The sequence below is a fragment of the Phacochoerus africanus genome, chromosome 3, assembly GCF_016906955.1.
Source record: "Phacochoerus africanus isolate WHEZ1 chromosome 3, ROS_Pafr_v1, whole genome shotgun sequence".
Lineage (NCBI taxonomy): Eukaryota > Metazoa > Chordata > Mammalia > Artiodactyla > Suidae > Phacochoerus > Phacochoerus africanus.
In genome coordinates this window covers 111,690,458-111,703,886 of record NC_062546.1, presented here as the reverse complement: position 1 = coordinate 111,703,886, position 13,429 = coordinate 111,690,458, and the positions used below count along the sequence as shown (strand labels likewise).

Sequence of the window (13,429 nt, the reverse complement as noted above, 5' to 3'; positions counted from 1 at the left end):
AACACAGGCAGCCCTGGATATGCCCAATTCCTGGGCCACTCTCTGCCTACTTCTTTACAATAGATTCTGTCAGGGCAAAACCTTTCATTTCTCCTTTGCTTAATCTTCAAAATATAGGCACATACAATCCTTTCTCTAGTATGGTTGTGACTGCCAAGTTTCACTAATGGATGCATCTCTGCTCTGAACTTGAGTTTTCCTCCCTTGACCGTGGCCGTCATCCCAACCACAGCAGCAGTGGCAATCCATTTGTTTGCCCTTTAATATTCACATCAACATGGCATTCAGATCTATGACTTCTGTTGTGTTAGCAGAGTTGATCACCGCTCCTACCAGAAGACCCAGAAACTTCAAAATAATAAACCAGTCTAGCTACCATATCCTCACTTCGAGGCTAGAGAAGAAAAAGGAAGGAGCCTCAAAGGGACAGCAGGATATCAAACTGTAATTTTTTTAAAGCCTGGTAGATTCTAACATACGGCCAGGGTTAAAAATCACAAATTTAATATACCTGAAAGACACATTTCTAGCTCTATAATCCTACTGTGAAAGCAGCTCATGCCAACTCAGAATAAAACAAACTACTGCAGACCTACAAACAGCACCTTCTAGGGGCTTTTTTGTTTTTTTTTACTGCATTCCAGCCGAGCAGAGTTGAATGACTACTTCTTTCAGAAAACATTCATCTATCTCCCAAATACAAATGAAATGAAAGTGGATGGTTTCACTTAGTCTAAATTAGACTCTTTCCCTGCCTCAGGCAGTGTATCCCAAAATTTTATCAAAAGCAACTTGAAGACAGTGACGTAAAACACTAATAAAGTCAGACGGCAGAATACTCTCACTGAACCAGGGAAACAACAGAATAGTGGAGACTATGATTAAAGAAAGCAGCTCCATTAGTGCTACATGGCTGATAAGCCTCATCGATGTGGGTATTAGATAGGAGTCTGATAAAAAGCAATTCTGCCTGTCAATAAGAGGGAGCAGAACTGACCCTTAAATAGAGGGCAATTTTTCTTATCGGGTGAACAGTAAGTAGCCAAGTAACGAGCTAATTTATGCAGCATCCCTTACTCTTGGAGCAAAAACATCAATCTCTGCCATCCCAGAGCTGTTCCCAGTAGCTTCTCTAGTCCAAGAAGCAGGGAATAAGAACTAGTCCTCAGGTCTGTGCCTCAGATACAACAAAGCAGGGATAACCACCTTGTGGACAAAAGACATGGTACTTGCCGCATCAAAGAGAACTGCCGAAACATTTCAACACAGCAAAGCCCAAGGAACTGTCTTGTAGTCACAGGTCCAGGAAAGATGCCCCAGGACAACGCGGTATTTACACAGGTGTATGGAAAGCAACTCTGGATGTGCACACTGAACGCCGACTAAAATGACTTTCACAGTCTTTTCTCCCAAGGTTCCTTGTCAGACTTGCTGAGGGGACTGTAAGTTCTTCAGGATTACGCTGACCCCACAGCTGATATTGCCAGGTACACATGACTCTTTGAAGAAGCTCACACCCCTTGTTACAAGAGAATTTCACAGTCCTTCTAGAAGAAGTTATCAACCTATTCCCCAAGATTGACATGAGGAACAAAGTTTATAAAGGGAAGGAGATCAGAAGCATAAGTCATTCCACCAATTTAATTAAATGGATTCTTTTTACTTCTAATAGACAATGCCCTTTAAGAGTTTGATTGTCTAATCACCAAAGCACCTCCAGGTATCCGTTTCACTGAAACCCAACGTAAGGTGTTTCTAACAGGAGGGTGGGGGACATAAAAGAGAATACAATATATAGAAAAGGAATAAGGCACTAAAGGGACACCCTTTCCTGGGTCTGTACCAGGAACACTCCTTGTTGGTAGCAGGGATCTAGATGGTGGTGGGAAGAGGTTAGGAACCTCCAACATTTTACTTTAGTCTCATTTCTCAAAAGTCATGGATAATACCACTGAAGATGCTCAAGGATCAAAGGCATTCTTTAAAGTGCAACAACCCAAATCTTCCATCAGCTGAGAAATAAACAAAATGTGATATATTCATACAATGGAGTATTGATATATATTGCAACATGGATGAATCTCGAAAACATTATGCTGAGTGAAAGAAGCCAGACACAAAAGGACATATACTGTATGATTACATTTATACGAAATGTCCAGAATCGGCAAATCCACCAAGACAGAAAGCAGATTAGTGGTTGCCAAGGGCCAGGGGGAGAAGAAGAATGGGAAGTGACTGTCAGTAGGTACAAGGTAGAAACTATTTTCAGGGTGATGAAAATAGTCTGGAATTAGCTAGTGATAACAGGTGCACAGCCTTTGAATATACTAAAAACCATTGAATTGTACACTGTAAAATAATGACTTTTACAGTAAGTATATTATATCTCAATTCTTGAAAAAGCTATTCTTTAGTTTAGCTCTTCTACTGCCCCTTAAGTCTCCAGGGCTCAACCCCCAGTGGGCTACCCTTCAGTACTACCCTATTATCAAGAAGAAGTGATGTCAAGAAAAGATTTAAGGAGTTCCCTGGTGGCTCAGCAGGTTAAGGATCTAGCCTTGTCTCTGTTGTGGCTCATGTAGCAGCTGTAGCACAGGTTTGATCCCTGTGTGAAGTGGGCATGGCCAAAAAAAGAGATTTAAGTGCTTATAATGCTTTTGTTCCATCACACATTAGAGGGAAAAGGGAAAGTGTAAAATCAGAACTTCTACTGAAGGAGTCCCTCTTGTGGCTTAGTGGGTTAAGAACCCAACATGGTATCCATGAGGATGCAGGTTCGATCCCTTGCCTTGCTCAGTAGGTTAAGGACTTGGCATTGCCACAAGCTGTGGCACAGGCTACAGATGTGGCTTGGAGCCAGTGTGGCTGTGGCTGTGGCTTAGGCCTCAGCTGCAGCTCTGATTCAACCCCTAGCCCAGGAACATATGGAACTTCCATATGCCATAGGTGTGGCTGTGAAAAGAGAAGACAAAAAAAAAAAAAAGAACTTTCAGCAGTATCTTTGGGCACAGGGTGAAGAAAATCCATAATGCTCCTACTGTGACAAAAGCAGGCTGTCCAATCATCCTGCATCCTGGGACAATAGACATCGTGCTTTTTTTTTTTAAAGGGCAGTACTTGCTGAGCTACTTCTTTATCTACTAGATGAAAAACTGCCAATATTAGGATATTTAAAGCATTTCAAATAGCCCAGAGCCTTTTGCTAGTACACTGTGAAGAAGATGAACCATTAATTCTTTTTTTTTTTTTTCCTAGGGCCACGCCCGCATGTGGAGGTTCCCAGGCTAGGGGTCTAAGCAGAGCTGTAGCCGTCAGCCTACACCAGAGCCACAGCAACGCAGGATCCGAGCCGCGTCTGCAACCTACACCACAGTTCATGGCAACGCCGGATCCTTAACCCACTAAGCAAGGCCAGGGATCGAACCCGCAACCTCATGGTTCCCAGTCGGATCCGTTAACCACTGAGCCACGATGGGAACTCCGAACCATTAATTTTTAACAAGATTCATTCATCTTATAATAGAGGAACTGTGCTCAGATACAAAATGATAGTATTACAGTACCAATAGCTGACCATTCAAAATAATTAGTTCTGATCAATAAATGCCTTTTGGCACCTTTTTGTTACACCATTAACTTTGTCACCATGTGTGCAGTGCTGGAGTCTTTCATTTGGTTCAGAAAAAAAGAATACTCATCCTTAAGTCTGGAAGAAGAATGAATACTGATGCACTTAAGTATCTGCCACTATTGATCTGAGATTGTTATCTTAAACTTCCCTGCAGTTAGCAAATGATCCATGTCTGGCCTTACTGTGGAGAGACTGTTTGGCAAGGGAAATGCTTAGGAATTCAATGCACCCACAGTTTATTAACATGAGGGATCATCTGCTCATAAACAGCATCTTAGAAGGAAATTAATTCCATGGAGGGCATCCCGTTACCTTGGTCACACCACACACAGCACATCTGGGAACAATGTTATAAAAGCACCAGGCAGAGGAATACTAGAGTATAAGCCTGAACAGCACCTACAGAACCAGAGCTTGCTGCGTATGTTGTGTGTTGAGAATTTTAAGGGGACAGGGAGGCAACAAGGGTGTGTGACACTGCGGGCTCTTGCACTTTCCATGGCATGACACTTTAAAAGGAGTCACTGGAAACCACAGTAAAGATGATCTTTGAGTAGATGTAACCTGTAAGGTTCAGATAGCAAGCTTCGAATATTGGCTCTTGGGTCCTTGATCAGTTCAAGTATGGCAATTATGAAAAAGGAATTTCTAGGTTCAGACATAAATAATCACAGATAAATACCGTATAGCCTCTTCAAGATTACATATGGGAAGAGAAACATGATTAAAATCTTCAGAGACTATATCCCACAAGAACTAAACTACTTGTAAACAAAGCTACACAATCAAACCCATCATTATACATTTGTGGGACCTAGATTAACATATGGCACAGTCGATGAGAACACAGCAGTGCTGCCCACAGCGTATGTTTCTTAGAAGGTGTATTATTCAGATTAGAAAATTAACCAGCATAACTCATATTAATGTTGACCCCATTTCAGGGGCAAATGTGGCTAAATTCCTCAGTCCAAAGACCCAATTTCAGCCAATATCTTACTTTTCCATCAGTGATTTACAAAAATTATCCATCAAAAGCAAAGCTCACAGACCAGAGCTTCCTTTCTCCCCATGCAGGCTTGATTGGGACACTAAAACAGAGGGCTAACAAGAGAAACAGAAACTAGAAAATACACAAACCACAGGATACTATACAATCATACTGTATATGCATACACTGTATTTAAAAACAAAAAATAAACACACTCACCCCTAAAATATCTCAAGTGCAATAAAGGAGACTGAACTCCCCTATAAATGAGACTCCTGGGATATACCTCAAAAGTGTTTTCTCAAAACAACGAATCGAGAACCCTTTATTCCCAAACCTGGGCCTCTGTATTTTCCAAGAAAAATGAAAATCAACACAATGTTCTACATTACAATTTTAAAAACACATTTCCTTCCACTGCTTTTCCAAGGTAAGCATCTAAGCAGCTACGCAGGTTCTAACAACTGAACAGCTTTCTATTATACCCTAATTACTTCCAAAACATGATACTTTGAACAAACAAATTCCATTGCTAAAGGAGAAGGCTGGATAAATCTTGTTGTTACTAATTAGTAAGATTTATGAACTTCCTTTATTTCCGCTTCCCTGACAACCACATTTTTTTTTTACCTAGCTAGGCAGAGGAGGATAATTAGTTGCTATTGTCATGCTATAATTCAAGACCAAATACCTTAGTTGTTTCAAGAACTCAACATCAGAGTTGCTGTTAATAAGCTTGATGAACTCTTCATAAGAAGGAGCATACGTGTAGGCTCTCTTGTGATGTTCATTCATCTGTTCTCTGTGCTCCAACTGGGCAAGCAGCATCTGGTTAATGTAATCTGGATTACTAAGCAACTCCACTACTGGCTTCAGGACTGTGAAACAGAGAAGAAAGCACCACTGAAAAGGGTATTCTCCTTTAAAGGGATTGTTTTTATGTTATTTAACTGAAACTACATTTGGGAAACATTCTAAAACTGCTGCCCAAATGGGCCCTAGACACACACACACACACACACACACACACACACACACACACACACGGCTACCCATCCCTCTGGGTTTGCTACCAGCTATGGCTACAACCAAGTAGTTGCTTTAGCAAATGAGTTACATGTAAAAAAAAATAATGAAAAAAATATAATTTGGAACCCAAGTTGTTAACAAAACTATCAAAATTAAGTACATTAATTTTTTTCCCTTTTGTTTCTTTTATAAGGCTCAATATGTTTTGTCTGCCAAAAGATGAAAGTCAACATTCTCCCAACTGGTGAAAGCAGACCTCAGGGAGGAAGTTGTTAAACAGTCAATGACACTCTGACAGATTCATCCTAACTTTAGGTTAAAATGTTCCCCCTTTCTCTGTGGTTGGCTGTATGAGCTAATGGGAACAGCTGGCTAATCCTGAGATAACAAATGAGATATTCAATCAATGCATATCAAACACAATGTTATTTGAGATTCCGAGATAAGAAAAGTTTCTCTCCCATCATACGTTCTTCCATTTTTCTTATCCTGGCTAAGCATTTCCCTGGATACACTTTTTTATAGTAACCACATATATTGTGGTACAGTTCCTTTTTTATTTATTGTAAATAAATTATTTATTTACTTATAGTTCTTATGAATGAATTGTGTAAATAGCAAAGATATTTTAGGTAAATGCATACTAGAGTTTTAGTACAGATTTTCTTTCATTAATGCATATAATTGGCCTGAGTAGCTCAAAAAACTAACCCAAATGGATGCCACACTGTGGAGAGCCAAAGAACTGGCCATGTGTTATAAACAACAGAACGGGCCATGTATCTGGCAATATGTTATACAAAAAATTTGTTTATCATGCATGGCCAAGCAATGCCTTCTTTAAGTGACATTTAAACCTGACGTTTGGAAAGCACTTTAATTCCCATATATTCCACAGTATACAAGGTATGCACAGGTGTCATATAAAGTGTAATCACATTAGCATGAAGCATGTTAGTTTGCATAAGTACTGTATTAGTAATACCAATTACTTATAAAAGTCTACCTTTTGTTGTGAGAATTTCTGCAAGCATTATGCGTAAGCTGAGAGACTGGACATCCTTTGAGGGGAGGAGACAAAACACCAGAACCCGAGAACACGTCTGTAGAAATCTTACTTCATCATCTGAGTTCCTCAAGCATGCATGCAACACAAAAGGCCTCGGCTGTTCTTCATGTCTGAAAGGAAAAATACATGAAGAGATGGAAGATGCAAGAAGGAAATTTCTATAAAAACAATTTGGTTATGTGCCATCAGGTAAAAAAAAATTTCAAATGGGTGACATATCAGTTTTAATATCTGTGTCCACTCTTCAACAATATCAATAGTCAATTTTCCCAACCACAGATGAATCTGGAAAAATGAAAATGCATGACCTTTTAGGATTTCTAACCTTAAGTGGCATCAAGAGTTATACATGACTCTCAAGTCACAGCAACAATCCAGAAAGGAATGAACATCTCTATATAACTCAATTATTTCTGAGTCTCCTAGAACTCTTTTTTTTTTTAACCCTCTTAGCTTTTTAGGGCCACACACACCACACATGGAACTTCCCAGGCTAGGGGTCAAACTGGAGCTGAGGCTGCCGGCCTACACCACAGCCACAGCAAGGTGGGATCTGAGCCATGTCTGCAACCTACACCACAGCTCACGGCAACACCAGATCCTTAACCCACTGAGCAAGGCCAGGGATCGAATCCGCATCCTCATGGATAACATTTAGGCTCATGACCTCTGAGCCACAATGGGAACTCCCTCCCAGAGGTCTTCAATGTGATATACAGCTTCATTTAAAAAAAAAAAAAAAACTCACAAAGCATAAAGCAGGATCACCAGGCAGCTTTCCTGACTAGGGGGCTCAAGGGGTAAAACAAATGCATGGGTATTCCCACCGAGGAAAAGATCCACAACTTGATGCTACATAATTTGATGGCAAACTGCCTTCTGTGAGGCTCCTAAGTATTTTCCAGCCAATCTTACCAACCTTGGCCACAGATTACCTGTCAGCACTAACCCAATCTCATGCCAGGACCATTAATTTGGATGATCTGACTGAAGAAGAGTGGAAAGTAGGACTTTCTCTACCTCCTTTCCCCTACAGTATCTTGATGCAATTCAAGAAAGAGTGGAAGATAATACTTCTAATATCTTCCAGATAAGTGGCAGTTTATGGGCTTCTTATAGTAACTAGTGGCCAATGGTGGGAACAAAAACAAAAGCAAAACACTAAAGAGAAAGGTAAGAAGCATACCAGGTACCACCAAGGAAATGAAACAAATAAACGCATATTGATGCCTTTATGACTAATGTGTCCTAGGAGTTAACCTTGATTTCTTTTTGCACTCAAAACTGAAGACTAGTTTCTAGTGTACATACATGAAAAAAGAAAGGTTTATCTTCTACAATAAGGAAGAGGAATTGAATCCCAACGTGTCAACAATTAGGACTGTCAACAAAGTCAACACTAATGAACAACTTTAAGAGTAAGCCTTTGGATATATACTAGTACATGTTTACTTTTAAAAAAATGGACTCTTCATTTATTTTAAACTCCAGCTCATTACCAGCTAGAGTTGATATTTTAATACAGTAAGATATAGATGTTACTTTGTCATGTCAAGCACTTTCAAAGGTAAAACTTTATTTTACAATATATATACAGTTAATATTTATTGGGGGGAGTTGTCCCACCCCTGCAAAATTCACTTTAACAAAAGAGCCTTCTTTATAGGACATCAAAATCCCTCTGAAAGTCCCTTCTCTGTTCTCATGGAGGGTAAACAATTAAAGACAGGGAAAAACACTGAGTGAACCAAAGCCCAGACAGCTGTTCAAAGGAGCTTGCTGTATAAAAAAAGGAAAGGTGAATGTTTCCTTGGAGCTCTCTGCTACCTCCAAGAAGGATATTCCTATGATGCCCCTAGTAAATGGGCAGCAAGCATTCATTTAGAAGCTGAGGAAGGGGTAGGTGCAGATGCCTATTCTGGGCCAAGAGGTGTCCACCCAGCATTTTGGTGGATTGAAGCCTTAGTCCTTCAGTCAGTGTGTATCAATCACTTGTTTCCTGGAGTTTTCATCATGGCTCAGCGGTAACAAACCTGACTAGTAACCCTGAGGATGTGGTTTCGATCCCTGGCCTCGCTGTGCGGGTTAAGGATCCAGCATTGCTGTGAGCTGCAGTGTAGTTTGCAGATACAGCTTGGATCCAGCATTGCTGTGGCTGTGGTGTAGGCCAGCAGCTGCAGCTCCAATTCAACCCCTAGCCTGGGAACCTCCATATGCCACAGATGCGGCCCTAAAAAGACAAAAAAAAAATCTTGTTTCCCAGAACTTACCACTGGGTTCTCATGCCTTGAGTGAGCTAAAGGACATTAACCTTCTGTAAATTCCTTTGTGCAATATATTTATTCTTCCCACCCACACCAAGAAGGAGATATCATCATCACCATGTTATAGATGAGACTATTAAGGATCTGGTTAAGCGAATAGTCCAAAGTCACAGAGGTAATAAACAGTGGATACAAACAACTCTCAAGTTCTGTCCTGCCTGACTTTCAAGTCCAGACTCTACACCCTAATCAGAGGTTAAGAGGAAAAGGGAAAAAGAATGAAAGAAGAAAAATATGTGAATAAAAGTATTACTTCTCCCTTAAACAGCACACAGAGATTGGAAAAGGAGGCTGTGAAAGATGCTATTGATTTAACAGCATAAAAACAATTATTTTCAGATCTTCCTGAAACATTCTGGAACAAACAGATGGGGCAAAGCAAGAGGAAGCAGAGGCAAGAATTAAGTATGATCTGGACTGGCTTAGAGCAGCCAAAAGAATGTCAGCTGGAGAATAAATACAGGCTGACCGGAAAGCTGCCTCCACGCAATTGCTTAACAGTCAGCAGAGGATGTGTTGCTTTTATTAATGCAATTTATTATTCTCTTGTCTGATAGCAGCTGATTCAACTGGGCACTTCCCTGACTGCCAAAGTCATTTTGCAGCCAATGGAAATTTGCATACCAACAGTGATTTCCAGGGTGAGGGCACTGTTTACCTGGGGCAGGCAAGTACAGAAACAACAATTAAATCCAGATGTGTTTCTGCCAGCCTCGTTGTGTGATTGGTAGAAGATGATGCATAATCAGATACTGGATCCCCAGCTTTCACTTCCAGGGCATGGTCATCTACATGCAAAACACCGGTGACTTACTGGCATTTTTCCAAATATCCATAATCTCGGAGAACAGAGGCATTTTTTTTCTTTAATAAGAATCATCAACTAGAGCTTCTAGGCATAGCCTACATAGCAGTAAAATAAATCTACACTTGGCAGAAGAAAACCAGAAGTCCAAAGAGAAGGAGCTCCTAAAATGGAATCAATTCTCTGTTTCTATTATTTTGGGGCTGACCCAAACCATCTTTATATCATCTGCAAAAGCAGCAATTTTCAGAAGCTGGTAAATAAGTGCCTCAGTGAAAAATATAGTCTCATGTTGAAATCAGATAATCATAAAAACAGTTAATTTCTCTAACCACTTGCTCTTCTCCCAAATCTCAATTCATCAGTCTTCCTACTGGAATAAAATAATGATCTAAAATACCCTCCTCTATTGAATCATATCTTAAATACCTTAAAGTGAGCTTCCACTGAATTTAAACAAGTCTCTGACACTTTCTGCCAGGCAGAACTAGGGAGCACTTTATAAAACAGGTACTACAGCAAATTAGGTGCTGCATGGGGCTGCTGAACACTTCAGAAGGCTAACTTTGAGACTCCAGGGAGTTAACCCAAGAGTCTATTTCTCCTGTTTTCCTATGATTCACATATCTCCTTACAGGAAGTCATCTTCTCTCCAAAAAGTGGTTTTCAAAGGGTGGTCTAGAGGCTCCTGGGTCCCCAAGACACTTTCAGGTGGTCCAAACCATATTCACAGTACTACAAAAATTCCATGTGTCTTTTTCACTCATACGGGTTGTGGTGGCGTTTTTCAGAGACTACTTGATGTGTGATGACATTGCCACTCTGAGGGTGAGTGGAAGGTGTACTTTGTATTCTTACACTTAAAAAAGTTTCTTAGTTTAATACTGAATATGGTAAATATTGACAGATATGATGAGTGGTGAGCTGGTAAAAGTTTAACAACTCGCTCTCCAGGGTGAAAAAAGCTTCAAGGTGCAGCGTTTTCCTGTGGCCAATTATGATGGGACAATGTGACCTCCGGGTTGGGAAGAGCTGTGCACAGTCAGCTCCTGCAAACCAGCCAGGCTTGCCCCAGGACACCACGTGCCATAACCCACATAAACTAAAGCTCTTTTAGGGCCTTAATAACTTAAGGGGCGGGGGGATTCTGAGACCACGAAATCTAAAAATTGCTGATCTACAGTAATTTTTTTCAAACTGTGGGTTGTGACTCCCACAAAATTTAGTCTCAAAGGCCATGCTTTTAAATGGTAAACAATAAAAAATATCAAAGTTATCACAGGTAATGAATATTTTTGGATGAAACTGGGTCACAATATAAAATGTATTCCCAGTTTTATTTTTAAACACTGGGGGCAGCAAAATGGAAAAGAAAAGGCACATGGTAGCTCTACGGAAGCTAGCCTCACAAGCGTGAGCTGGGGACATGGGAGTGAGAACAATTTGTGGGAAGAGGTAGCCCAGCGGAGGATGAGAGCTGCTGCTGCACCACTACCCCCAGTGGCCAGGCCGAGAAAGTGCTTTCAGACAGAGGCTCACAACCAGGCTTCTTAGAGGAATAGGAGTTACCACCTGCTCAAGGAAGATTCCTCTGCTTACTTATGCAGTCTGCAATACCTCCTCTCTTCCCTACAGCAGAGGCAGAGCAGTGTCAGTGAGAAGCGGCATGTTAACTGCAGAGAGTTCCGTTCCTGCTCCAACTGAGGCCACATCCAAACGGGCAAAAGGCCACTCACTGCAATAAGACTGTATTTTTTTCTTTTTACAGCTGCACCTTCGGCATATGGTAGTTCCCAGGCTAGGGGTCAAATCAGAGCTGTAGCTGCAAGCCTACACCACATCCACAGCAACTCAGAATCCAAGTTGCATCTGCGACCTACACCACAGCTCATGGCAACACCAGATCCTTAACCCACTGAGTGAGTCCAGGGATCGAACACACATCTTCATGGACACCATGCCAGGTCCTTAACCCACTGAGCCACAGCAGGAACTCTAAGACTGAACTTTATGTCCAAGTTAGAGGTGCTAGGATTCACCACACTCTCAGGCATTTAAGATCTCATCAGTGAATCTGGGAGTAAGAACTTGCTATGAGCACAGAAAGGCCTTGGTGAAATCTTCCTTGAGGCAGGGTCACTCTCAGGCACAAGCCTTTCCTGTGTAACAGTACAAAAAGCTGCTAAGCCTAAATACGAGCAATTTTCACACTGACACACCTTCTCTAATTACAGCCCACTTTCTCCAACACTGAGTTCCTTTTAAAAATCAATTTTGGGGATACTGTAACGCAATAGACTTCTTAACATGGGACTCACAAAAAGAGACATGAGCTTTATTTAAATTTCCCTGAAAAGTGAAAACATACCGACACTCTCTCAGAGTATAAAACACTGTCATCAAATTCTGTTTCCCTTAACTAGCTAATTTTTTATTTACTTATTTTATTTATTTATTTATTTTTGCTTTTTAGGGCCACATCCAAAGCATACAGAGGTTCCCAGGCTAGGGTTCGAATCAGAGCTACAGCTGCAGGCCTTCACCCCAGCTACAGCAATGCCAGATCCGAGTCACATCTGTGACCTACACCACAGCTCATGGCAATGCCAGGATCCTTAACCCACTGACCAAGGCCAGGGATCGAACCTGCCTCATGGTTCCCAGTCAGATATGCTTTAGCTGTGCCACAATGGGAACTCCAAAACTAGTTAAATATTAAGGTACCCTTAATACTAAGCTAAATAAATTCAACATAATGCTGGCTCAGTAAAATACATTTCATATATCCACAAAAATCAAACAAGTGAATAAAGTTTTTTTAATTAAAATTTTTTTAAAAACTACTCTATCCAAATATTATGATTATTCCCCCAGACATGTCTACCTTTCCAGCCAGATCCCAGCAAGAGGATGAATATGCTAGAGTTTTGTCTTGACTTTGACCCCGTTCACAACAAGATAAAATTTTTAATGTGAATAATGTGGGGAGGGGATTATTCCCATTTGTAACAGTCACCTGGCATTCGCCGCCTTCAGGTCACAGAAGTGAGTGAGCAACGCTCTCACCACATCACTGCAAACAACTTTGACCACATCCACGTGACTCAGCCTGTGGCGCAGCTGTCTGGCAATTTCCCAGAAGTCCTCGGAGAGCAGGTGGTAGAGTTGGCCCTCGTCTCTGCTGAGGCTTCCATACCAGGACAGGATGTAGTCTCTGTAACTGTAGTCAAACACTACCAGGAACAGACAAAACAACATGTCAAGCGCAGGTGAAAGCAGACACTGAGACACTTTTTCTACTGGAAACTGGCCACCTATCAGTTAACAGTCACAGTTTAAAATACAAAGAGAGTAAGAAAACAAGGGAAGATATACTCCTTTTCTAAAACCTTTCAAAATGAGGGACTCTCATCTAACTAGAATTCTGGCTTGTTGTGACCATACGTCTTGGATAGCCCAATTTTTAAATATTCTACCTTGGTACCAAACTCTCTAAAAACATTTTTTAAAAACATTTTTTAAATAGAGCATACTATACAGTAAAATACACTTGTGGAATGTGCCAGTTATCAATTTA

At 40.8% G+C, this 13,429-nt stretch overlaps 1 protein-coding gene across 9 annotated transcripts in view; it reads right to left on the bottom strand.

The window, feature by feature from the left end:
• Positions 1-13,429, bottom strand: part of SNX25 (sorting nexin 25) — a 119,503-nt gene that overhangs the window by 67,114 nt on the left and 38,960 nt on the right. For all 9 annotated transcript variants that reach the window (XM_047772351.1, XM_047772355.1, XM_047772352.1 and 6 more), the window contains exons 3-5: positions 12,869-13,085; positions 6,661-6,833; positions 5,317-5,503 (exon numbers count right to left, since the gene is read on the bottom strand). In XM_047772351.1, coding sequence (XP_047628307.1) covers positions 5,317-5,503; positions 6,661-6,833; positions 12,869-13,085 — 577 coding nt within the window. The remainder of the gene's footprint in view (positions 1-5,316; positions 5,504-6,660; positions 6,834-12,868; positions 13,086-13,429) is intronic.